This window comes from Athene noctua, chromosome 2 (assembly GCF_965140245.1).
Source record: "Athene noctua chromosome 2, bAthNoc1.hap1.1, whole genome shotgun sequence".
NCBI lineage: Eukaryota > Metazoa > Chordata > Aves > Strigiformes > Strigidae > Athene > Athene noctua.
Window position 1 is genome coordinate 32,076,320 of NC_134038.1, and position 25,816 is coordinate 32,102,135.

Here is a 25,816-nt window from a genome sequence, read left to right on the forward strand (position 1 = left end):
GGATTTATTTTGGTTATAAAAAGCCCGAACTAGGATCTTCATTCCCTAGTCTTGGGTCAGTATAAACACTATAGAAACTTATTATTACTTAACCCCTGTTTTACTCATTTAAGTACTTACAGATGGCTAATTAAGATGGATGTAAGTGCTTCACATCTGAACACAAGTTTTACACACTGATGTTGTACAAATCGTCAAAAAAATAAACATAAAAAAAATTCACAAAAATCACTGACATATTAAGAGGGCTTTTGAGCATATGAATAAATGATTAACCAAGGAATGAATAATTCTGCAGTTCTTTCCCCTTGAACAATTCTCACCTTCCCTGTAAGGCTTCCTCAGATAAAGTCATGCTATACAATGTTCTTCTAAATTGAGGGAAAAAAAAAAAAAAAAGAAGAAACCAGAAGTGGCCTTTGAACAGCCTTATTTCTATTTGGTCTACTTTCTAGGATACTCTTCTAGATTGAAAGGATTTAAAATCCTCACAAGCACTTTCAGATGTTCTCGTAACTCCTCCACTAGAAGGGAGCTCAGTAGCAAGTTCAAGAGCTCAGCACTCTGAAACTGCTTGGAAGAGTTGGTGGCCTAATAAAAAACAGGGTAACAGACTCCAGAGAAGGTATCCATCCCAGACTAAGTCTCTCACATCTACTGTTCCCACGCCTAAGTTTCATTGACCCACTCTGCCCCTATCATCTTATCTCACTCTATCCGTTGCAAACACATGGAAGAGGCAACCATAAAATATCAAACATCTTTAGCACAGCTCTGCTTCTCCAACATACCACCTTGACTTCAGCAACCTGGTGAAGAAGTTGCAAAGAACCACCTCAACAGTGCTATTGAAAACAATGTTGCTTTCAGAAAGGACAGTGTCCATTTACAAACCACAGCAAAAGTAAGGTAAAACTAGTTTCAGATTTGTGCCCTAAATCTGCTGACAAATTAACTTTGAAAATATATGTATTACAATTTATAGAAGTCAGGCATCTGATTAACAGGCAGAACTAATGCATCTCGATAGTGCTACACCTGCAATTCTCAAAACTGGAACTTTAATCACACTTCCATTGTGAATTGAACTAGAACAAAACTATGGCACTTTGGCCATAACAACCCCCAGCAGCGCTACAGGCTTGGGGAGGAGTGGCTGGAGAGCTGCCAGTCAGAGAGGGACCTGGGGGTGTTGACTGACAGCCGGCTGAACAGGAGCCAGCAGTGTGCCCAGGGGGCCAAGAAGGCCAATGGCATCCTGGCTTGTGTCAGCAATAGCGTGGCCAGCAGGGACAGGGACGGGATCTGACCCCTGTACTGGGCACTGCTGAGGCCGCCCCTCGATTCCTGTGTTCAGTTTTGGGCCCCTCACTACAAAAAGGACATTGAATGACTCGAGCGTGTCCAGAGAAGGGCAACGAAGCTGGTGCAGGGTCTGGAGCACAGGTCGTACGGGGAGCGGCTGAGGGAACTGGGGGTGTTTGGTCTGGAGAAGAGGAGGCTGAGGGGAGACCTCATCCCCCTCTACAGCTCCCTGAAAGGAGGTTGCAGAGAGCTGGGGATGAGTCTCTTTAACCAAGTCATAAGCGACAGGACAAGAGGGAATGGCCTTGCACCACGGAAGGTTTAGACTGGATATTAGGAAGCATTTCTTTACAGAACGGGTTGTCAGGCGTTGGAATGGGCTGCCCAGGGCGGTGGTGGAGTCCCCATCCCTGGAGGTGTTCAAGAGTCGGCTTGACATAGCGCTGAGGGATCTGGTGTAGTTGGGAACTGTCAGTGCTAGGTGACTCGATGATCTTCAAGGTCCTTTCCAACCTAGATGATTCTGTGAAAACTGATGCACATGAAATATATGTGCAGTTGACACCTTCACCTGCATAACCTGAGGAGAGATCAATCCTCCCAAATCCACAGAGCTCTGCAATACAGATAAGACACCTAAGCACTTACTTTAATAAATAAAAGGGTTGGACATAGGGCTATAAACACTAAATAAAGCTCTCCATTTGATCTTTATAAAATATTTAATGAAATCTTCCAAAATTGAGTGACAAAAATATCACAAAACCGAACTTCAAAGTTAGCCCTATTCTCCAATTATCAAAAAAACCTAACTTACATTTCCCTTTGAGCTAAACTTAGTTACTTTTATGCAGGATGAGTAGCTCCATTGCCTTGTTACTTTAATTGCTGAGCTAAATTTACATTTAACAAATTTCACACTTTCTTGAAAAAGCGGAAGAAAATGGCAGGGACTTAGCAAGAGATGTAATAAATATAGTATTACAAAATCCACTCTGTATTTGCAGCTTGCTGTTCCTCAGCTAAATAAATGATGAGTACTTTCAAAGTTTTCTTCTAAGTTTTGTATTTAATAATTTTCAAAAATAATAACCATTCTAGTATTTTGCATTCCACTGTACAGAAATTTTGTAGGAAATAATGTCCAAAGAGATGTCTTCGACTGTGATATTAATTTAATGGCTAATGTGCATTACTCACATTTACATGCAAATACATGTGATATTAGTCCAACATGCAGACAGAGGCAGCTGCTTAGACAGATGCATTCATGCATCTTAAGCCACTCTGACCCACTAGTGTTAGAAGGTTTGTTGATCCACTATGCTTTCCTTCAGCTGAAGATGGAGAACATTTAAATGGTTAGTTCTGCTGCAAGTTAAACTGGTCAGTGTTTTGGCCATCTCTCTCTTTCAGATTCTGTTGCACAGGAGAAAAGCCTTCTGTGCAGCCTGCTGTTTTTAACACATGTAAATGCAAACATATCTTTTTCTCTTCTTCAGTGACTCTTCTTGCTTTTCTGTTCTTCCTTAATCTCTTTTGCATTACACCTGGACCTCAATGCTGTTAGCATTTCTACTGTCGTCAAGTTGGCTCCCTTCATTATCAATCGCTCTCCATCAGCTGTAATGGGAAAAAATTTTAAGAAGTCACAAAGTCTAAGTCACAATTACCTGAGTATGCAGTTCTGCTTTGTATATATAAATCCAAACACCCTGCTCATCTTGTCTGATTAAAAAGTACTCCACTTATCAAGGAACTCAATTATGCACCATCAACAAGCAAATATATTAAACTACACAGAATACATATGCAATTTTCATTTCTGTATTGCATTATTGGAAAATTGGAAAAATCTGTGCAGATAGAACTACAGTAAGAACATATATTTGATGAGAATGGCTCACACTATGCCCTCCAAGTCATCTAACAGAAGGCACAGAAGGCACTGGAAGGCATAATTTCCACACATGGCTCAGCGTTTTAGCAGCATGTTGTCTGTGGTCCATTTAACTTACTTTTTTAGCCAAAACAACAAAATGGTTTACACAATTTGGCGATTGTAATATAAAATTTAGAGAGTACTAGGATTTCTAAAATTATTAAATTATTTTAAAACAGGGAGGAGGCAGTAGAAGTTAAGTATCGTACCTAAGTTAATGATTTATTTTTTCAGAATTTGCCATACTCAAACCCATATAATGCAATAGCATGCATGGCATCCAAGTTCCAGCCCCATGTTTGCCAACTACAAGGGCTGCAAACTCTTCACTTGGAAAATAATCAGCTCTTGGAAAACAAAGAGTTCAGAGTTGTTCAGAGCTGTAGCTCTTGGCATTAGTGAAATAAATTGTTTTGGTTTTATGCTGCGAAAAACATTAAGCTTTACTGCTTAACTCTTAATACTTCACAGTTAGAGACAAGGATGGGAAAGACAGAGGCGTGGGGGAGGGAAAAAGAAGCAATGTCAACACTGAAGTAAATAGACTCTCCCAAGCAAAATGAAATACATTCAACACACTCGACATTTCTACTGATTGACTAAATATATGGAAGATTAAAGAAAAAAGTATAGCAAGAATCAATAATAATGAAAACTTTAATGGGCTACATGACATATTGGTCTATTACAGCACAGCAGGAAAGAAGATGCAGCCAGAGAAAAGGACAAAAGCAGATTAGAGCCATCTGTTCACAGCCCAGAATCTGGGCCACTTCCAGAACTGATGAAATTTCCACCATCAATTCTCTGCCTGCTCACTATACCCTCAAAGGAAACCAAGAAATTTGTTGTACATTGGTTGACCTCATTCTGCAAGTCCATCTGCACATGTATGGTCTTACCCATATGAGCAGTTCCTTCAAACAGTATAGTAAGTTACCCAGTTGCATAAGCAACTAAAGGTATTCAACTTTTCTGTTCTCGAGACTGAGATGCCTCCACCACAGATAACATTAAAAAATTACAGAAAATGAACAGATTCTTACATCGAAACAGAGCTACACTTATTTCCTTGGAATTGTACATGACTGAAAGGTCACACATGTATGTCACCACAAAAGTAGACTCAACCCTAAAGTTAAGTCAGTTCTTTAATCTAAGACCCAGCAGATCTAACTGTAGTACAAAGACACATACACACATTTATCTAGACATCGGGCTGTTAGTGACTCCCACTTCCTCTTTTCCTCCCAGCTGCACATCTAGCTATGGAACTGAACCAAAAAAAAGAAACCACAGTAAAAAAAAAAAAATCATGGAGAAGACAATAACATCATAACAACACAAACCCAGAAGGTCTTTTTTTGGTCAAGATTAAAAATTAGTTCCTTACCAAACACAACGTCTACAAGTGGTTCAGACCCATCATGTCTCACATCAGCAGTCACTTCACAGTTTCTGTTAGTGGCCTGGATTTTTTTATGGTATATACATCCAAGGAATTGTCTGAAAATATATTTGAAAATATATTAAGTACATTGTAGACATAAATTAGAGTAAATATATTTCTAAAACTAATTTGAGTATCTTGATATTGCTGGGCAACAAAAGTATTAACAAAATAGGAATTGTATTTAATAATTTCAGAGAGGTACTTCTTGAGATAATCAGTTTTAAAAATCCAGATAGTTCTTATATGTAACATGTATAAAGTACACCAAAGAATTTTGCAGAAATTCAGTGTATGCACTCCCTACATTTCTCTCAGCTGGATTAGTAAAAAACCCAAACCAAACCAACAGTAATTTTCATTTTTCTTTATATTCTGTTTGCTTGCCAACGTTTCACTGTTTGGGTTTAAGACATTATTTATTTATTTAATAAATCAGTCTCCTGTAAATTTCTGAAAGGCATGACAGCTACTTGACATTCTGGTGGCTTAAAGACTAAGTTAAGTTGTGCTACTAAGTTCATTTCAAAAATAGATGTGTCCGTAAAGCTACTGAAAACTGACATTTTACAATTGTTTGGTGCAGAACTTGCATCACTCAAGATTTCTCCAACAGTTAATTACCAAGACTGAGCAGCAGCTGCTGCCCCCTCTCTCCCCCATCACCAGCATTTGGACTAGTGATTACAGATCCCCACCTACAGGCTCTGCAACCGAAAGGGGTACCTCGCTGGGTAGTTTGGTAAAGCTAAATGCACATGCCTAGAGGCAAGGGTCTACGCCTGAGATACAGAGATCCTCCAAAAATCAGCACAGAATGAATGCTGTGCGCATCCTGGTAACGCATACATGAACCGAACCCTTATGACAAACACTATCATCTCACTCCAAAACGTCAAGGTTCTGCCTAGACTAAGCTACAAAGCCCTGATAAATGCAAGCCGTCAAAGACCAAGATCATGAAAGTTAAAGTACAGCCGATGCGGAAGTTTGGGAAAAGAAGGTTCTTGTCTAGAGAGGGAACAACAGGTGCTGCCATTTCCCTCGTGATTTGCTTCCAGGGCATCTTTTTACTTTTGCTGGCTACAGTGACAGCAAATCACAGGGCGCTACAGTCACAGCAGTTTTAACGGCTTCGTTCTGCATCTGTCGCTGCTGCGACCGGGGCAGCCGCCGGCTGGGAGGCGCCGCTCTCCCTGCTCCTCCGCGGGCAGAGGGGCGCGGGCCTGCGCCTCTCACCATGCCTGGGCTTGCGGCAGGGCCTGGGGCACAGGCCGCACTGCGGACGCGTGTAACCCCAGCCTCTACACCCCCAAATAAATAAAATTAAAGGCAACAAGTCCAGCCCTCACATCTGCCGTGAAACGTACAGAACCCACGCCCTGGGCACAGGAAGGGCGCTTGGGGGGGTTACAGCTAGGGGAGCCCGGCCAAGGCCTCCTCGCCGGGCGCGGCCCCGACGGCCAGAGCGGGGCCAGGGCTGCCCCCGCAGCTCCCTCACCTCGTGCTCTCCACGTTGGACTCGAAAGGGCAGAAGCGGACGACGATACTCTTCACCGGCCGCAGCACCACATGAATCTTGGAGGCCATCTTCTTTCTGCCCTCCCCAACTACAGCTCCCAGCAGCCCTCTCGCAGAGGCGGGAAATGGAGGCGGGCGCCCCGCCCCCCCCCCGCAGGCACCTGGGAAATGTAGTCCGCCGCGGCCTCCCCCTCGGGCGCGCCCCTCGTGGCGGCCCAGCGGCCCGTTTTCCGTGGCCGTGGAAGGCCACGGGCACGGCGGCGTGGCGCCCGCGGCCCGGTGTGCCCTGCCTCTACCCCCGGTGGGATGACTGCTGCCTGCCCTACGAACCTCGTTTAACAACCCGAGGCGCTCGGGGCGGGCTCAGTTATGGCTGAGGGAGGGAGCGGGGCCGACTGACCAACCTGTCCCAGCTCCTCCACTGACTCAGTAGTTGCAGATGGCAGAAAAAAAAAAGGCACACTTTTGACATAAAAGACCTCCTCTGGGATCCGAAGCAGAAGGCCCTTGAGCCGTTAGGACTTGAATGCAGGAGACAGAGGGCATGGGGTAATGCCTATGGGAAGCTATAGTATATAGTACCCATAAACTTAAGAAGCAAGGTTGGATTTGTTTTCTTTATGTCAAATCTATCCCTATGATGTGACAGCTTTTGATGTCTTCCAGAAGTAGTTTATTTAATACAACTAAATAGACGGATATTAATGAGGATGAATGGATATTAATGAGGATGAATGAGGAATAGCCAATACGGCCAAGGATAAATTAGAGGCAATATTTTGCTATACAACAAGCAGAAGAGCGACTTGTAGGAGGCAATACTACTGGAAGTGAATATGTTGTGTTTTGGGGTTTGGTTTTTTTTGCTGTTTTTTGTTTTTTTTCTGGCAGGTTAGATACAGCAGACCACAGCTAGCCTTTAAACAAAGGTTTTTGGATGTTGGTGTGGTTGGTGCCAGCTGTGTATTTTCCACTAGATGGCAGAACCCTCCCTGATAAATGTCTGCAGCGGCCTCCTGGCTCCCTGCTGCTCAACAGCACCCGGATCCTAGCGAGGGTTAGGGGGGGGCGGGGGGAATAAACCCAGTAGCAATGGCATTTCAACCCACGTTGTGAATCTCTATGGAATAGTCAATCCAGACCCATGCTTCTGATCTACAGGAGCTGCATTAAATATCTATCATCCCTTGTAATGGGTAACCGTTTCTCAGAAGCTTATCTTTCTTTATTGGAAGTTCTCTTTTTTTTAAAAAAAATCACATAGTCCTTGGGAAAAATCATGCTCTTCGTTGAGATTTAGCCAAGAGAAACTAAGTAGCAAAACTAAACACGGAGGAGTCAATGTAGTTTTAATATTTTTATTCTTTTTAAAAAATATATATCATAGTCTTCCTTTATGGGAAAAAATACATTTCTGTGAGATATCTTTTGAAAGACTCCATCATAACAAATAAATGTCTGATTTAAATAGGAATTTTTCCTATTTAATAGGATCAGATCCACGAGCAGGTAAATAGAGCATTTTTACATTTAGAAGGCAAAAGTAACTAACAAAATTTCAACATATCTTTCTTCATTATAACACAAAGAGCTTGATGTGTTCCATTTAAAATCTGTAGCAAAAATTCCATTAGCTTCTATGACAGCACTGAAGGAACAACACCAGCAAACGACCAGGGAAGAAAGAATGATCACTGATTTTTCTACAGGCTCTATTCTCCACACAGTTGTGGAGATGGCACTGACTTAAAAATATGCATGGCAAAAACAGTTTTATATTTGCTCTTATTGCATTTTGATATTTTCATGAAAAATATTTAGCTTACATTGCATAATTAAATGAAGGGAAAATTTTGTTTACTCCTTTCCACACTTAGATCAATTAACTTTCTAACATCTATTGTTAGCAGTAGAAATTGCATCTTTCCCCTTAAGCCATCTGTTTGGAATAATCGAAAACCGTTTCTGCTTTTTCAAATTAATTTTTAATTTTTGAAATCTCAGAGATTTGCAGTAATGTGAAAGAACAGGTATATGGTAACTGAATGGCTCTGTGTTCTCTTCCTCCCTTCAAAGAATAGACTGTGAAATGAAACCAGGGGTTCCTACTCATCCCTACGAGTAGGAATATCCTGTCTTTAGATGCTACCCTACTTGTTGATGACCAGGTCTTTCTCAACACTTACTCTAGATGCAATAGTTTTAGCTGATGAGAATTCTGGTGACAGTGCTAACTTTTACAGGTACTAAATTGGATAGATAAAACAGCAAAGTAACACAGCTATTTAAAAAACCCTAAACATTTCTTCATCTGTTTTTAAACCCAGGTGGTGGTTAACCTCCATATGTTGGACTACCCTCAATTCATGCCAGAGTAGCTCCAACTGACCTCTGAAGCACAATATTTAAATGCCATTTTAGGAAAGCTGATAATTTATCCGTGAAAGACCTTGAATCAGTCTCTCCAGCTCCATCAGGTAATCTGGGAACTCTCCAAAGTCTGCATTTGAGACTGTTCTCCAGAGACGTACTGCAGAAACTGAATGATTCATGATTCTTAGACCTAATCATACACATTCCTTAAGCACAGTAACATGAAAAGTCATAAAAGTTGTAATATTATAACAGAAACACTTTTAGTATTCCTTTCACCAAGCTGATCTTTTTTATTATAAATGCTGCCTCATTCCAAGTCTACAGACTTTCATGTCATTAGTTACACTGAAGTGTAGTCACAAGCCCATAGATGATTTATATCTAAGCACCATGCATGGCAAGGAAAAAATGCAGCCATGTTTTACAATTTAATTATGAAGAAAGGCAGAAAAAGACTATAATATTAATTAAATAAGTCATTTTTCCACTTTTCTCGTTGATCCTCCCAGCTCTCTTAGATCTAGGGAGGATTCTTCTGCTTTTCCTCCTGTTTGCTAATTACCACTTCCATTTTCTGTAATGTTTTCTGACTAGAAAGGTCCACATTTCAGAACTTTCAAAATCTAGTATCTCCACTGTTTGGACTTGCCTGCTTTTAGTACCTTAGGCTCTGGCTTTTCATTGCTCTTCAGCACATTTCTTCCTTTAAAATCTGATGGTCTTTCCAATTTTTCTTCCAAAACACTGCATGAGAGAGGGCTATCATTGCTGCTTTTCAGGTACAGTGTTACACCTCCATGCACTTACTTGGTTTTGGAGTCTTGGATCATTATCTCTGTCCTTAGCTGATTCCTTCCTCTGCATCTTTATCCTTTTTTCCTGGGTCTTTCTCTGAGTCTTGTCACAAAAGCCAATAGGCCCAGAATTTAGCAATCAGAATGTCATGTCTGCACATCTAGTTACCATGCTGTGTAGCCCAGGAATAAAATGTAATGCTGCCTTCAGGGCAGTAGCCAGTACTGAGAAGTGAGCCAACACAAATCCAGCAGCCTGCCTGTTTTGCACTGAGGTGATGCTTCCAGATGGCCACCCAGAAGAGGCTCTTTGAGAAAGACAGTGTGCTGGGCCTGACAGGAGACACAAATTATTTCTGGAAACAGAAAAACACTCTGACAAGTGCAGTATCACGGAGCATGTCTTCGTAAGAGCAATGGACAGAGACGGTCAAGATCACAAATGACTTGTAGGAAGTCATTATAAAATACTAGTGCCTCAGTGAAGGACATGTTGGGATGAATCCCCTACCGTACCGGAGGAATACTGCTTATAGTAATAAAAATATAAACCAGTCTGTGTTTTCTGTCTGGTTTTATTTTTTCCTTTGAACTGAATATTCTTACACCATATGTCAGTTACTGAATTTTAAAAATATTTCCCCAAAGAGAAGAGCTCATAATGGTTCTTTATTCTCTGAAAATTGCAGAAGTCAAGCATACTTTCATATTAACAGAACTGTTAATTTTGCCTATCACATATAAACCAACTAATAGTTGTATGCTGTTAATATTGTTCTCAGAAACAAAAGTAAAGTCAACCAGCAAAGATGCCACTTACAATGAGCTTGGTTTATAATTAATTCTGAAATAGTAACTCTGCATATCAGTTAAGAATAGCTTTTATGGGAGTAAATAAACAGATTCCCTAGTTGGTCTTTACTCCTCTGCAAACATGTATTTCAATTGCCTGAGGTTAACAACTGCCAGCAGAAATGTTTCTAAAATAACATGTAGCATTTAACTGGCTGAGAACATACTGTGCCAGTTCCTGACTTTTGTATCTTAATTTCTTGAAGATAATACGGAAGTTTTTCAAGCTACACATTCATATGAGATAGAGCAAAAACTTTAATTTGACTGTTTTCCTTCCCTAACAGATAGTACATTGAATACATGCAGCTATCATTTGGATTTTTATGTTGATTTAAAATATGCAGTTGCTTCCAGCAAAGAGAGTTCATTACCATAACAGCACAAGGCACAAAGATGAGCTGAAACGAATGGCAACAACCCAAGGTTACCACCTGAGTCCTTGAGGCCTGGAATCTGTGCTTGTAACTCCAGGTAGCTTAAATGTGTATATTTTTACTTTAAAGGTCCTTGCACACAGTGACTCACAGGTCGCAGATACGTTCCCATTTGACAGACCTAACTCTAACAGACACGTAAATAATGTAAGAGGGAACAGTTTTCCAGAAGTGCAGAATTCGGAGAAAGCAGTTGTACTGGAATTTGATCTATATATCAAAGACTTCCTGAAGGTTTGTCTGTGCTTTGAATAACTTGTTATGGATTTTGAGGAGCTCAGCAGCATATTGACATTTGTACTGCTCTGCTAAGGGCATCCTTCATTGTTGTGAATATTGTAAGCAAAGCAGTTTGTTTTCACTGTCTTCTGCTAAGAATAGCCATGCCTATAGATTGATGTTTTAAGTTATTAGTATTGTCAGCAAACTATAATAATATTGATCAATTGAATGTGGTGACCAGCCAGTATAGTCTCTCTATAGACTTTAATTCTTTCCATGGTGAGAACTGTCACCTGATATTCTACAAGCTTACTTATGCACCAGTTTTGACTTCTATTTTTTATAGACCAAGAAGTTATCTAGGCATTACATACTTGTAAGCCATGGAATACCTACTTAACACAGATCAAAGTTGAAACATAAAATGTCTAGTCAGCAGACATAAAAGAACTAGATATCAAAATAGGGGATTTTTATCTACCCACTTTTTGTAACTAGTTTCATTTCATTTTATCTATTTATTAGGTAAAAGGTATCTCCTCAAGAGAGTCATTGTAAAGAATTCTTGCCACCTATGTGACTAGGAGACCATATTTCTTTAAACTTAAAAACATATCAACTTCAGTGACATGCTACTAAATTTAATGTTGTAATTGCAATATAAAGGTAGTGTGCATCATTGAGAGGCCATGATAAAAATATTCTCTATTGTAAATGTAAATATGCCACAATATCCTTTACATGAAGCTCATTCTGTTTGCAGTCCTATGCTCAGTTACCAAAAAAACCCACCCCAAAACCCCTAGCAACTGGATCATGGATCTGTTGGTCTTACATTTTATTAGAATAACGGAGGTAGGTTTGGTTAAAAGCCTGCATAGCACAGGAAGAGTATGATTCAGTTGGTGTCACAGAAGAATTCCAGATACAATGCAGTCAATGATATGCACAGACTTACTGCAGCAATTAGTTGAATAAAGATCTGAGCCATTTTGAAGTATTTGTCAGATATCTCCTTATGTGATTATAATAATGGTGTAATAATTACATTATTCTGTACTAATTGAAATAAGCACTTCAGGAGATAGAGGAAAACAAATAAGATAATGCAGGAGTTGTTACACATACAGAAGCTACATTATTTAAACAATAGGCAGCAGATGACAATTTAGATAGGTATTTCCAGGGAATTCATGTTACACAGATGAATTTAGGAATATGGAATGGCATATAAATAGCAAAACTGGAGAAGTTTCAACCTGTGGACCTTTAGTCGTCTGTGGACTATCTGTAGTGGAGTTCATGAAGGCTTATTTTAAAAATATAATTCTTACTGTTGGTAGGTTTCCAGTCAGGATCCAGGAGTCTCAATCTCCACTTGAAAATTGTGAGTATCCACAGATCAGTAAAGATTAATTACCATGGTGCAAGTGGTCACTGTTCAGCCCCGACAATATGAGATAGCAGAGCATTGGTTACTAGGCTAGTTCCAAATGGTCAGATTTTCCAGACAGAGTTTCTTAATGTTTTAAAAATATCAAAGATCACTCAAACCAGAAGAAATCATGGCAGTTTTTACTTGGTCTTGAATTACTGAAGCATATCCACATTTCATCCCTGTTTTAAAACATTAACTAGGTTAAACATCTCAGAGCCCTTAGGATAACCAATTCACTTCTTACCTTTATTCACTTTCTTGTGTGAAGTATATACATGTTAAACAAAGAATGTAGGAGTCAGAGATTTCAAACACCTGTGTTTAGTTTTGCGTGTATAACGCTTTTGTTCACATACTGAACTTGCTGGATCAAATTTCACTTAGGTCGGTCACATTTCCCTCTCTAGTATTGACTGATAAAAATTATCCAGATGAATCAATACTACAAAACAAGAAACATTTGCAATACATTTATTTTTATGCTATTTTCCCATTTTTAAATGAATTAACAGCAATGTATAAAGATAAGAGATTAAGATTTATAAATAGAATTTATTTTCCAAATATAATTTCTATCAGTAAACAAGTTTGTCTCTGCTTATCAAAGCCTCATTGAGAAACTTAGAAAAAATCAAACATTTGTGAACAGGTATTGCCATACTAAAATAGCTCTACAGAGGTTCAAGCAAATATTCAAGGGATAACCATGCCAAAATGAAAGTAGAGAAACCATGAGTTTAGCCATATTTAGTTGATCTCCATCATGCCTGCAATGAGGGAGTACATTCATTTACTGTCTCCTGTAAACTCTCCCAGCAAGTCCATATCACCAGAGAAAGAGTAAACCGTTATTTTCCAAAGAGTCTTTTTGTGGCAAAATGCATCAGTGCCATGTTGACTCAAGGTTTAGTAACAGTGAGAGGTTTGGGGGACATAAAACTGTCCCAGTATATGTGTCCCTTGTGCAGTGGTAGCTGGGTTTATTGGCAGTACTGGAATCGAGGTCTCTGACCATTCACATAGCCCACTCCGGTGCTACAGAAACTAAACAGGTTTGTCTCCGCAGATACTCCGTTGTCCAAACTAGTAAGAGCAATGCTCTTGCCGTGACTGCACAGAAAGGAGCACACCATTTGAGAAAGGCACCAGCGCACAGCAAAGAGGCAACTGCCTGTGGCTTCTTACAAAATACGTTTATGACAGCAGACAGCTCCCGTGGAATAGCTGTGATGAGCCAAAGGTCTCTGCCGCCTCACCCTGTGCTGCCTGTAGTAGCTAACAACCTTGCTCTGTCTTTTGTGGGGCTTTTATAAAACTGTCTGCAATCAAGCAGAGGTAATCAGCTCAGAGGAACACATTTCTTCTCCCAGTCTTATACAAAGATATATCATCTATTTCAGTTACTGATTGGTGCTATTTGGAAGGTGACATATTTAAGTTTTAAACCCTCTGTACTCTGTACTGCATCTGCCTCCCCCTCTCCAGGGGCTTTTGGGACATAGTCGATACCTATAAACTCTAAAGATGTGACAGGAAGTTTAATCTCATTAAAGTGCTTCATGAGAGGAGATTTCTTTATTCCCTTTTGTGATTTGTGTTCACCATTTCTGATCTTTAATATCAGTGTTGTCTCACCAATACATTGTATGCCTCCAGGGAGTGTACTCAAGTATGTCACAGGACTTTCTAGGGATTTTTACTTTATGTTCTACACCTTCTTTATTTGCTATAAGAATATTCTCATCTCTTTATAGATCACTGCAATAGCTCAATGAGTAAAATCGTTCTTCTAGAAGATCAGATTCTAGGGAAATAACTTATATTGCTTTCAGATAATGCTTTTCTACCATATTCTTCACTGTACTTATGTCAATAATACAATTTTTTACTTTTTAATGGTACAATTCCTCAGTAAAGACCAATTATCTTTAGGAATATCATAGCTGTCAGGTTTTTTTCCCCACTGCTGTTATCATACCTGTGATTCTGTCTCTGTCATGTTGCTAAGGTTTTTGGAAACTGGGTTATGACTCATCCTCTTTCTCCCTCTTAGAGCACCTCCAAGAGGCTTAAAGGGGGTCATAAAATAAATGTACAAGTGAAGAAATAGCTACCCAGCTTCCTAACTCTGCAATATGTCAGAGTCCACATACTTCAAAGTGTCGAGGGGTTGTAGGCATGAGGTGACAGTAAGTTCCCAGGGCATCCCATTGCTCCATTGCAAGCCAGCAATGCTGGCTTTAGCAGTCTCTCCTGGATCTCCTGCTGCTAGATATTCATATTAACCAGTTGGCCCCATGTTAGCACAGCCTCCCTCTGCTCACAGATGCAGCTCCAGCAAAAAAAATCACACTTCAACAGCTTGAGAGCTGCAGGTGGCTAAAGAGCCCCTAAACTACCACCCACCATCTAACAGCAGCCAGCAGTTTCCAAATTTGTAAGTCCTTGCAGCTAGTAACTACAAACATTCATCATTTTCTCCATCTAAAGAAATTAGGCTGCTGCCTTTCCATCCTAGACATGTGGGGAGAGCAAGTCAAAGGAGATAACTACACTGAAAAGAGTCTCGCAAAGACAGATGGGGCTGGAAAGAAGCTGTATTCAAAGAAATACAGGTCTAAACCATTCTCCATCCTCTGTGTTGCTAAAATTTCATTTTACAAAGAAAAATGGTGATCAGAATTCTGATCCTCATCAGAAACTTGCTGAAGTCACCAAGAACTTTACTAAAACTGCTAATTTTTGAGTGACACTGCACACTTTTGCATAAAATGGCTTTTTCTATCAATATCAGGTTTAAACATATGCATAACTGGCTCTGCATTACTTGAGAACGATCAAGTTCTCAGAGCAAAAATGAGGAAGCTATATGAAGAGAAGTGCTTTGGGAATGACATGGTTTATGTATTTGTGAAACTTTTCTATTAGGGAAAGTAGTCAAACATGAAGCAGTCTTAGTCTGCTTTCATAAATGCACTTTTTCCATAAGATTCACACAGCACAATAATATGCATGAAAATTCATAACACCTAGATGAAATACCAAAGTGTCTTCAATCCCTTTGGTTGATATCAATATGTTAAAGGGATTGCTCTGACCCTTTGGAAGCCTGCTGTGACCCAAGCAGCACTGCTCAGCCAGTGCTTGAAACCTTGGCTGAATAGGCTGATGCTTTATTTTACCCTCACATAGGGTAATTGTTCCAGAGAAATACTGGATGCAGTTAACTGAAAAGGACATTTTATTCCAGGTGACGTTCAGTGAAGAGATGTCTCAGTTAAACAGGTACACTTTAAAGCCTTTACATAATGTATCAACTATAGTATCAAAATAAAGAATTAAGTTGCTTGAAAACTGCTGATTAATGGTAAAGGTTAGTACTGGAACAGAAGAGAGAAATGGGATAAACTGCCAACCTAATTATTGAGTTGTGATCTAGACTGGTCTGGTAACCGAAAAAGCCCTCCCCAATAATAAGCCAATGCCATGTTATGTGATTTTCATCAGTTTGATAATGAAAGATAAGTAACCACATCAAACTTGGAAATACATCAGGCTGATGGTGCCTTGGAAATGCATAAGGTGGCCATGGGTACCTACCTGTGTATTGTACCACAGTTTGTGCAGAATGATCTGATGCTTTCCATCACTAGTATTTCATTGCAACGGGGACCCAGGCTTATGCTGGTGTACATCAATTAAATCCACTGGTGTTCTGTGCAGCCCTTCCTGAGGTGGTCCATGGGGTGGTGACTCCCTGGGAGCTGACTTCACAGGGTCAGAGTTCTGTTTGGCAAGTGCGTTTGGGTCCATTCCCCTTCTGCTTTCCTCTGCTCAAGGAGTGATTTTTCTGCACAGACAAGGGAAGAAAAATTAATCAAAAACCTCCCCTGCATATTAAACATGTTTAGGTACATTAACCTGTCCCTTTGTGCTTGTTTCTGAGATAGCACTGGTTAACTACAAAACTTGTGCAGTTTAGATTCAGTGGGTAGTTGCTATTAAATTTATCCAGGTGACATTAGTTCAAAATTCTTGTTGAAATTTTTGAATACAAATAAATAAAACCTCTTTAATGCCAGAATAGCCTTCTAGCTAATACCAGTTTAGTATGAAGTCCTTAAAAATTGCCAAGTGCCAAAGAAATGAGGACTGTGTCAAATTGTGTCAGTACTATGTAGAGCTCACTTATATTTTGCAACTAGACAAGTCATATCAGATTTGCATTAATGGATTTTCCCAGAAAGCATTTTCTCAAACTGGTGCACAGCTGAACAACAAGAGCTTGTGTAATTCTTCTCTTGAATGTTTCACAATGTCATTTTTTGGCCCTCTAAATGTGAGATTCCAACTAAAGTAACAGAGCATGTCATGTTGGCAATAGAAGCAGGTAATGTGAAATTCATACCTCACACCTGCTTTTCTATGCCACTTAGGCTGTGCCAAAATACTACTCTCTTGTTGGAAGCTAAGCAAATATCAGATGCCTTTCATTTCCCTGACATGTGCGCCACATGCCACAATGTGCTCCAAGTCTTATTTGCATTTGAAGAAGAAAGAATCTGTCTTTTGTGTGCCTGTATTGCAATCATTGCTGTTGTAAGGATATTCCTTTCCTGGCAGGTACAGATTGCCTAATACGTCCTGTCCATCCAAGTGTCTCTGTTTTTTTCTACATTATCTTCCTGTTTGTAAAACTTGTGCTACCCTCTTAGCGTCCTAAACACGTGTGATGAGCAAATATAAGGTAAAAGGAACCCCACTTGCTGTATTTCTTGCTTCTTTTACTGAGGGCTGGCTGTTTTGCTGTGGGGGAACACTGATCTCCAGAAGTCCAGAAAGTCATCTATGAATTAAATGTGGCAAACTAATTACAGACAGTGCTGTGTGTATAAGGCATGCCAGACTTCCCTACTGCCTCCTGACTTCCCTGTTCATTACAGCCACAGACAGCCTGAAAACATTCGTGCTAACTTTGGACTTTTTTGCTGGAAGATGAAGAATGATGGCAGGAGAAAACTCTCACTGGCCACAGCGACATCCCCCTCTCTGCCCTTTGTTTTTAAGAATGGATTCATCTCTCCTTCTGCTGTACTCATGCAGAGGTTCAAAAGGATCCAAGTGAAAACCAAAATGGTAGAGTGGTCCACTGCTGGACAGGATTCAGCTGTCTGTGCATGGGTGCTTACTGTCATTTTAGACAGTGGGTGCATCCTGCCTAGCCTCCAGCTACCCACCTTATGGGAAGGTGCAGCTCTTCCCATAAGTCCCATGTTGTCTGCCAGCCCGTGCAGATTACTTGGATATCCCAAGGTACCTCCAATGGATGTCTTAAGTGCACTTACATCACCGGATTCTGTAAGCATAGAAAATATTATAATTTAATTCTTTGGAGGTGGGAATAAATTTGGACCAATCTTACAAAATCGTAGCTCTCTTCAGTAAGGTTTTTACAACATAAGATTCTGGTATTAGGAAACCAAACGGAACTCACCCATATTAAAAGTCTATGTGCCAAGATCTACAAAAGAGGATATGAAAGAATATTTTTAAATTTTTGTGTATTTTTCAGTCTTTCTTTGGAGTGTGCTGTTGGTTCACAAGAAGAAATCAGCATACTCAATAATAAAACTAAAGGGGGACAGAATATGAATTAGTGTTATTATTGTTATGGAAAGTCAGAAAAGAACTGATAGTTTGCTTGTAAAATATTTTCTTATATGTGAAAAGGAAAAGTCAGTGATAAATAATTTCAAGTGAGGAACGCAGCTAGATTTGGAGGATTTTCTGGGAATATGATTTTCTTCCTCCTTCCCCAACCTAACAAGCAGGATGAAAATAAACAAATGACATCAGCCTGTGAGTTAGATTTTAGTGAAGACAGTTGTTGACAAGTGAGTCTGTGTTGCTAGAATTTAGCTGTTAAATGATGTCAGAATGGCTGAACATGCTGTCAACAGCATCACCAGATTACCTCAGTTTACAGCTTGCCTGCCATGTCTTCCCAGGTAGATATAAAATCTATTAGTTCTTTCTTGCCTGTCTGGATGAATTTCATACAGTGTTACGAGAAAGTAAGGTCTCTCCAGCTCCCAAGCATAACCTATGTATCTTTAGCCTATTTGGGGGGGGGTTTCCCCATGAGCCAGACCAGTTGACCAGTCTGACCATTGCTACGCACAAACAACTCGCTAAGGTAAGAGTTTTTTCAGCTCTGGAGCAGAGTGGGCTTCACCTGCAAGACAACTCCTAGCTAGGCTCCTTTTGTGACTTGCCGAAAGAGTTACTACAGAGCTGTACTGTGCCAGGTACGGTTTTGATCTGCTGAGTAAAAGCTATAAAAACTTCATTTCATGGCAGTTTAGAATTTGTCAGAGGAGAACTTCAACTTCCTGATATTTCGTTATTATGTGGCATCAAAAAACCATAATTGTGAAATATGAAGAAATAACATGGGTGTTAGGAAAGAAGAAATCGTGGTACAGATTCAACATCTCCTGAGTAGGGATAATAATGGGAGTTAACTACTCCATCATAAGAAGCACACTTCAGATGGACTCCTTTGGCCCTTCAGGTCTGGCAACACAAAGATCCAATATAGTTTAGTTGCAGTGGTAGTAACAAACAGGCTTGAAGAGTATAGGGAGAAGAATCACATCTTTCTCCTTTGGACTCCCCCCAACAAGATTTCAGTGTTGTTGGTTGCCACTATGAGAAGACGTCGTCTTGAGTCAAAGGTGCAGAAATCATCTGATGTGCCTGGGAAGTCGTGCCCTGCCCTGGGACAGCAGCTCTTAGCCAGAGTGGAGCAAATCCTGTCCTAAAATATGTGGCACATTTGCAACTTCACAGTTCACAGCCTTCTTCATCCAGCTCTTATCCAGCAGGTTTTTGTTGTCATTATAAGAAAGAGCTTTTGTGTAATAATAATAATAATAATAATAATAATAATAATAATTGCTATTAATATAATCAATATACTTAATAATGAATTATTTATTGTTGTTGTTATTGTTGTTATTATTTGCTTGGTCTTTTTTTTTTTCTTTAATATGCTCAAAATAATGTTCCTTAGATAATTAGACTCCCAGGCTACTTAAATGTGGATCACTCTAGTGTCTACTTCAGCCATTTTGAAGCAGTGAACATCAGCTTCACACAGAGAGGGAAATAATATCAGCTTTCCTTTCCCCCAGGAAACAAAGAAAGATGTTCTCCACTTGAAACTAGTGTAATTTATCATTTCCTGTACACTAACAGGCTGCTAGGTTATACATAGAGGTAAAGGTGAAACACTGAAACAAATCTGGAAGAACTTAGATTATATGAAATAGGAATTTGTGCTGCAAGGGACACACAGAACAGGAATAGTTTTTATTGGTTCCTTGTCAGTATTTGAAATCAGAGTGGCAGCAGTGGTGTACTAGTACTGCCTGGAGGGATTGGAGAGAGAAGTTTCTGTAGACAAAGGTAGAAGTACATGGTTTCAATCTTTCCAGCTCCTTTAAGAAAAACTTTAACAGATTGATCAATATTTGGATGGAAGGCATCTAAAGAAACCCAAGTGACTTTATCTGAATATAATTGGCTATTTTCTGTTCACAGAGTGTTCATATTTCCTTAAATGTATGTGCTAAGGACTTTAGTGCTGAACTGTTGATATTTGAATAATAAGATTTTGTTGTAATTGATCAGATTTCTCCTAAAGTATTCCCTGGCTGGGTGACTTCAATCACAGACATGCTTGTCCCAACAGCTTTGAAATACACTCTCTGATCTTCTCTGCCATCCAGATAGATATATATGGGTTTTTTTCTCAAAGTTTCACAGGAAGAAAACATAAAGAAAACATGGGCTTAAAAGTATAAATGGCTTAAAAATGGGATTAGAAAAATTCATGAAGAACAGGTTTATCAGGTGCCATCAAGTACAGCAGCTCCACTTCAGCTCAGCTCCCTAAACCACTGATTCCTAGAATGAAGGAGTGCACAAGAGGAATCCATCAATATCTGTGGCTTCCTTATATTTCATAGAATCATAGAACACCAGGTTGGAAGGGACAGCAAGGATCACCTGGTCCAACCTTTCTTGGCAAAAACACGGTCTAGACAAGATGGCCCAGCACCCTGGCCAGCTGAATCTTCAATGTCCAATGTTGGAGAATTCACCACTTCTCTGGGGACATTATTCCAATGGCTGGTTGTTCTCATTGTGAAAAATCCTCCTTTTGTGTCCAATCAAAATATCCCCAGGAGTAATTTGTACTCATTACCCATTGTCTTTTCTATGTGACTTGTAAAAAGGGAGTCTCCACCTTTTTTGTAGCCACCCTTTAACGACTGGAACATGGTGACAAGGTCTCCCCTAAGCCTTCTCTTCTCAAGGCTGAACAAACCCAGTTCCCTCAGCCTTTCCTCATATGCCAGGCTTCCCAGTCCCTTGATCATCTCTGTGGCCCTCCTCTGGACCCTCTCCAGCCTGTCTACATCTTTTTTGCATAGTGGGGACCAGAACTGAACACAGTATTCCAGGTGTGGCCTGACAAGCGATGAGCAGAGTGGGATAATGACTTCTTTATCTCTGCTGCTGATGCCCTTGTTGATGCAACACAACATCCTGTTGGCTTTCTTTGCCGCTGCAGCACGCTGTTCACTCATATTGAACTTGTTGTTTCACCAGGACCCCCAGGTCCCTTTCCACAGAGCTGCTCCCCAGCCAGGTAGATTCCAGCCTGTGCTGCACTCCTGGGTTATATTTTCCCAGATGCAAGACCTTACGCTTGTCCTTCTTGAAATTCATAAGGTTCTTTTAGCCCTCTCTTCCAGCCTATCCAGGTGGCTGCAGGGTGGCTCTCCCTTCTGAAGTGTCCACTTCCCCACTCAGTTTGGTATCATCAGCAAACTTCATAAGGGTACACTTGATCCCATCATCCAGATCACTTATGAAGATATTAAACAGTGTTGGGCTCAATATCAATCCCGGGGACACCCCACTTGTGACAGGCTGCCAGTTTGAACAGGAGCTATTTCCCACCACCCTCTGGGTGCAGCCTGTCAGCCAGTTCCCCACCCACTGCACAGACCTCTTGTCTAGACAGTAACGCATCAGTTTCTCCAGGAGGAGGCTGTGGGAATCCGTATCAAAAGCCTTGGAGAAATCCAGGTAGACAATGTCCACCACTCGCTCCACATGAACCGAGCAGATTACTTTGTCATAGAAGGCAATCAGGTTTGTCAAGCAGGATTTGTCCTTGATGAATCCATGCTGGCTTTTCCCAGTCACAGGCTTCATTTGACTTGTGATAGCCCCCAGGAGGATTTGTTCCATAACTTTCACAGGTCCGAAGTAAGACTGATGGGCCTATAATTTCCTGGATCCTCCTTTAAGCCCTTCTTGCAGATGGGGGTGACATTAGCCTTCCTCCAGTCTTCTGGGGCATCCCCCAATATCCACGACTTCTCAAAGATTATGGAGAGTGGCCTCGCAACAATGTCAGCCATATCTCTTAACACCCTCAGACGCAGGGCCCATCAATTTTTAGGGGTCAAGCTCCTGTAATAGGTCACATACCAACTCTTCCTTCTGTGGTCTGTGTTTGCATCAACTTGGACTTTTGTTCCCAAGGCCTAGGGCACAACAGTGCTGGTAAAGACAGAGGTAAGGAAAGTGTTGAGAACCTTTGCCTTTTCAGCATTGTTGGTGACTAGTTCACCTCTCTTGTTTAACAGCAGACCAATATTTTCCTTCTGTTTCTGCTTGTTGTTTACGTACCTGAAGAACCCTTCCTTGTAGTTTTTACATTTCAATTTGAGCTGAGCTTCTCTAACTGCATCTCTGCACACCCTGGCAATGCCTCTGTAGTTCTTAATGCATATTCATTTGCTTTTCCATCTCCAGTACACCTCTCTTGTTGTTTTGAGCAGACTCAGAAGCTCATAGTTAAGCCATGAGGGTCTCTTCCTTTGCCTTTAAAGGGGATTAATTGTTTTTATGCTTCCAGGAAAGCATTCTTGGAAAACTCCCAGAACTTGCTAGCTCCTTTATCCTCCATGCAAGCTTTCTACAGAATCTCTCCCAACTGAGCACCGAGGGAGCTGAAGTTTGTTCTTCTAAAATCTAAAACCTCTGTCTTAGTACTAACCTTCAATGTGCTCAGCAGGATCCCCAATGGCACAATACTGTGATCACTGCAGCCAAGGCTATCACTAACGGCATTACTAAAAAGCAGGCTTTCTTGGTTTGAGTAGCAAGTCCAGGAGTGCCTCATTCCTGGTTGGCACATCTAACATTTGTATGACAAAGCAGTCCTCTATGCATTCCAGGAACTTGGTGGATGATGTGTGAGCTGCTGTATTGTTCTTCCAACATATGTCTGGGTAGCTGAAGTCACTCATAAGAATCAGATTCTGCTGATGCAGAGCTTGCTCAAATGATGCAAATAGTGCTTTGTTGGCCTTATTGTCTTGGTTTGGAGGTTGGTAGCAGATGCCTACTGTAAGATCCCCCTGGGAGATGACCCCTCTGATCTTGACCCAGAGGCATTCAAGAGGGCTTTCACAATCACTGTAGTTGACTTCTATACATTCAAGGCTCTCTTTAACCTAGAGTGCAACTCTTCCTCTTCTTCCTCTTCTTCCCCGCCTGTCTTTATGAAACAGCTTATAGCTATCCATCGTGATCCTCCAGTCATGTGAGCTGTCTCACCATGTTTCTGTTATTCCTATGATGTAACTTTCTGACTGAAGACAGAACTCCAGCTCCTCCTGTTTATTCCCCAGGCTGCGTGCATAGTATACATACACTGGAGTTTGTTGGTCTTCTGGTTCTCATCCTGGGAGGCAGCTGAGGAACATTTCTTGCTGCTCTGGTTGGCCTGGCTTATTCCCCAGTTGGTTGCAAACAGCATGAGCATCGCCACTTTGGACCCCACTCCCCGAGTCCTTCAGTTTAAAGCCTGCCTCACCAAGTTGGCCAACCTGCTGCTGAAGATTCCCTTTCCTCGTCTAGACAGGTGGATCCCATCCCTCCCTAACCAGGCTACAGTCATCGAAGAATGTCCCATTGTCATAAAAGCCAAAACCCTCATGACAGCACCAGTCATGAAGCCAGAAGTTGATCTGCATTTTGCAAAACTATATTTCCTTATATTTTCTTCTGTGCATAGTCAAAGACAACATGCAGGAAGATATAAACAACCAGAGATAAAACCAACTCAAAAGCGTGATTAGAAGGGCTACAGTACTTGAGCCAGGCTTTAACCAATGGCATAATATCTTCTGGTGTGGGAGCTGCCTGGTGTAGCTGCCTGGCCACGGCCGAATTTGGGACCTGCTGGGACCATGGCAGGGCTGTACTGGGAAAAGTCCACTTGGGATCTGGATAGTAACAAAGCACTAATTGGCAGATGTTAGTATTAGTAGAACAGTAATGAAGATGATTGTCTTATTCCTCTGTGCAGTTAAAACCAGTCTGTTGTGCAACTATCTGTAGAAAAAGCCCACCACTAAATAAATCACTGTGTCAGAGCACCTCAAGACCCAAGACCGTATCCTTTTGGTAACACCGCTGTAAATATATTTTAATCTCACTGCATAATATGAAAGGATTTCTTACTGATTTACAGTAGTACAGACTACAGCAAAATCTGCAGCTATCTTTTGCCTCTACTTATCTAAAGCAGTTTGGACTTTAATTTGATGTTTTCAGCAAAAGGCTTACTGCTGAAGAAAAACTGTGTCTTTCTGTGAGATGTGACAGTATTGTTCTCAGCCTGAACAGTGAAAATCAGGTCTCATATTGACACTTGAAGGTTTTGGTTTTAGAGGTAGATCTTTGCCTGGTGTTTTACGGACATCAGCACAACCACCAAGCAATATGAAGAATTTGTCTTAGTTGCTGATAGGTTGGACCAGTGAATTTTTTGTATTAGGCACATCTAAGCAAGTAGTTCTTTGAGCAGCAGGACTATTAATATCCAGAGGATTCCCTTATGTTTAAGAAGACATGAAAATACCTGTCCAAGTATTTTCTGCACTTGAGGCAGATATAACGCCTCTCCTTTGTGTGGACTCTCTAAATCAGCCATAGAGTTACACTCTTCATGTTGAAGTCATTCCCATAGTAAGGCTAAGAACAGTTTATGTCTTCCATCCAGCTGCTTATCTCCTTGAAACTCATATGGATTTAAATCATTATCTGTCAAGTGTGCTTCCATCTGAACACTGTATTTAAAATAAAAAGATGGGGGATTACAGACAGATACACTCCACATGAAGACAACAGGAGCACCACAACCTCATTTCTAAGTGAAAGTGAGTTAAAAATATCACCTAACAAAACCTGTATTTGGGCTGTTGTAGGTAATCACCAGAACACCCCAAAAATTCAGGATCTGACCGCTCCCTGTGTTGCTGTTAACGTGAGATACCAGAAATCTCTGTGCCTCCAGAACCTTCCCCTTCCTTATCAGCTTTAATCAATAATGATTTACTGTGCAGTAATTAATCTCTGAATAAAGGTGAAAAGTTGCAGTCAACTCCTTTTACTGGCATTTTTTAAACTGTGTAAAAACTGGCATGTGTTGTAGCTCTGACATGTGATAGAGGTGCAGTCAGCAAAAAATTCTTTGAATGAAATTCAGATTCTTAAGTTATTGGATGTCAACCAGGATTTGAAAATACAGCTTGCTGAGCCATTACAGGACTGCTAATTAGGCTCCTGGTTACTCCAGAACAGCCTCAAAGAATGATTTGACAGCATAATATGAGTAAAATAAGACTATTTCTATAAAGCAAAAAAAATGAAACACGATTTATTGATACACCTAATCAAAACACATATTTATGTGCAATTGTAGCGTAAACTGATCATTTATAATGTACATATGGAGCAAGATAAGTAATTTACATAGTCATCTGTGTGGCATTGGTCCACCCATTAATAGAAAGACTACCAGAGAGTCAAAGCACTCTTCTGTTTTTCCTTAAATAGCCTTACAGTGTCTGAATGGCCACTCTTAGAGTAATCAAAAATATCCAGTACCACAAGTATTTTCATCAGCAGTAAGAAGAGACCTCTGTTACTTTAAGGAATGGATTTCATATTCACAAAGGGCAGATTCCATTCGAGTCACTGGGACTTTTCCTGTAACACAGGAGCCAGACCAACACTCTGCTGGACCAGGGCAGATCCCTCCACACATGTCCTCTCCAATGGCCTGAGTAAATTATGCCCTGGTACAACAAAAGCCCACTGGCAATAAAAAGCCATTGGGATCACACAATGGGCCCTTCATAAGGGCTCCTTCTGTACTTTTCCGAAGTCGGGCCTAACCCAGCTGTTACCATCTGCTGGAAAGAGCTCTTGGCAGGAGGCACCTTACAAATGCCTGCCAAGCACCAGCCCCTTGACAAAGTGGACCATCCGAATTCTTGCAGGCTGAATCCCCTACAGAAACATGGGATTTCGTTGGCCTGGGGG

The 25,816-nt window shown here is 40.7% G+C and overlaps 1 protein-coding gene across 1 annotated transcript; it reads right to left on the bottom strand.

The window, feature by feature from the left end:
* Nucleotides 1–2,018: 2,018 nt before the first annotated feature.
* Nucleotides 2,019–6,300, bottom strand: MRPL53 (mitochondrial ribosomal protein L53). The gene is made up of 3 exons (XM_074897664.1): nt 6,199–6,300; nt 4,641–4,753; nt 2,019–2,928 (listed from the first exon to the last, which is right to left on the bottom strand). Exons 1-3 carry the CDS (start codon nt 6,285–6,287, stop codon nt 2,804–2,806), a joined length of 327 nt encoding a protein of 108 aa, XP_074753765.1. The 5' UTR covers nt 6,288–6,300; the 3' UTR covers nt 2,019–2,803.
* Between the last annotated feature and the right edge of the window lie 19,516 nt (nt 6,301–25,816).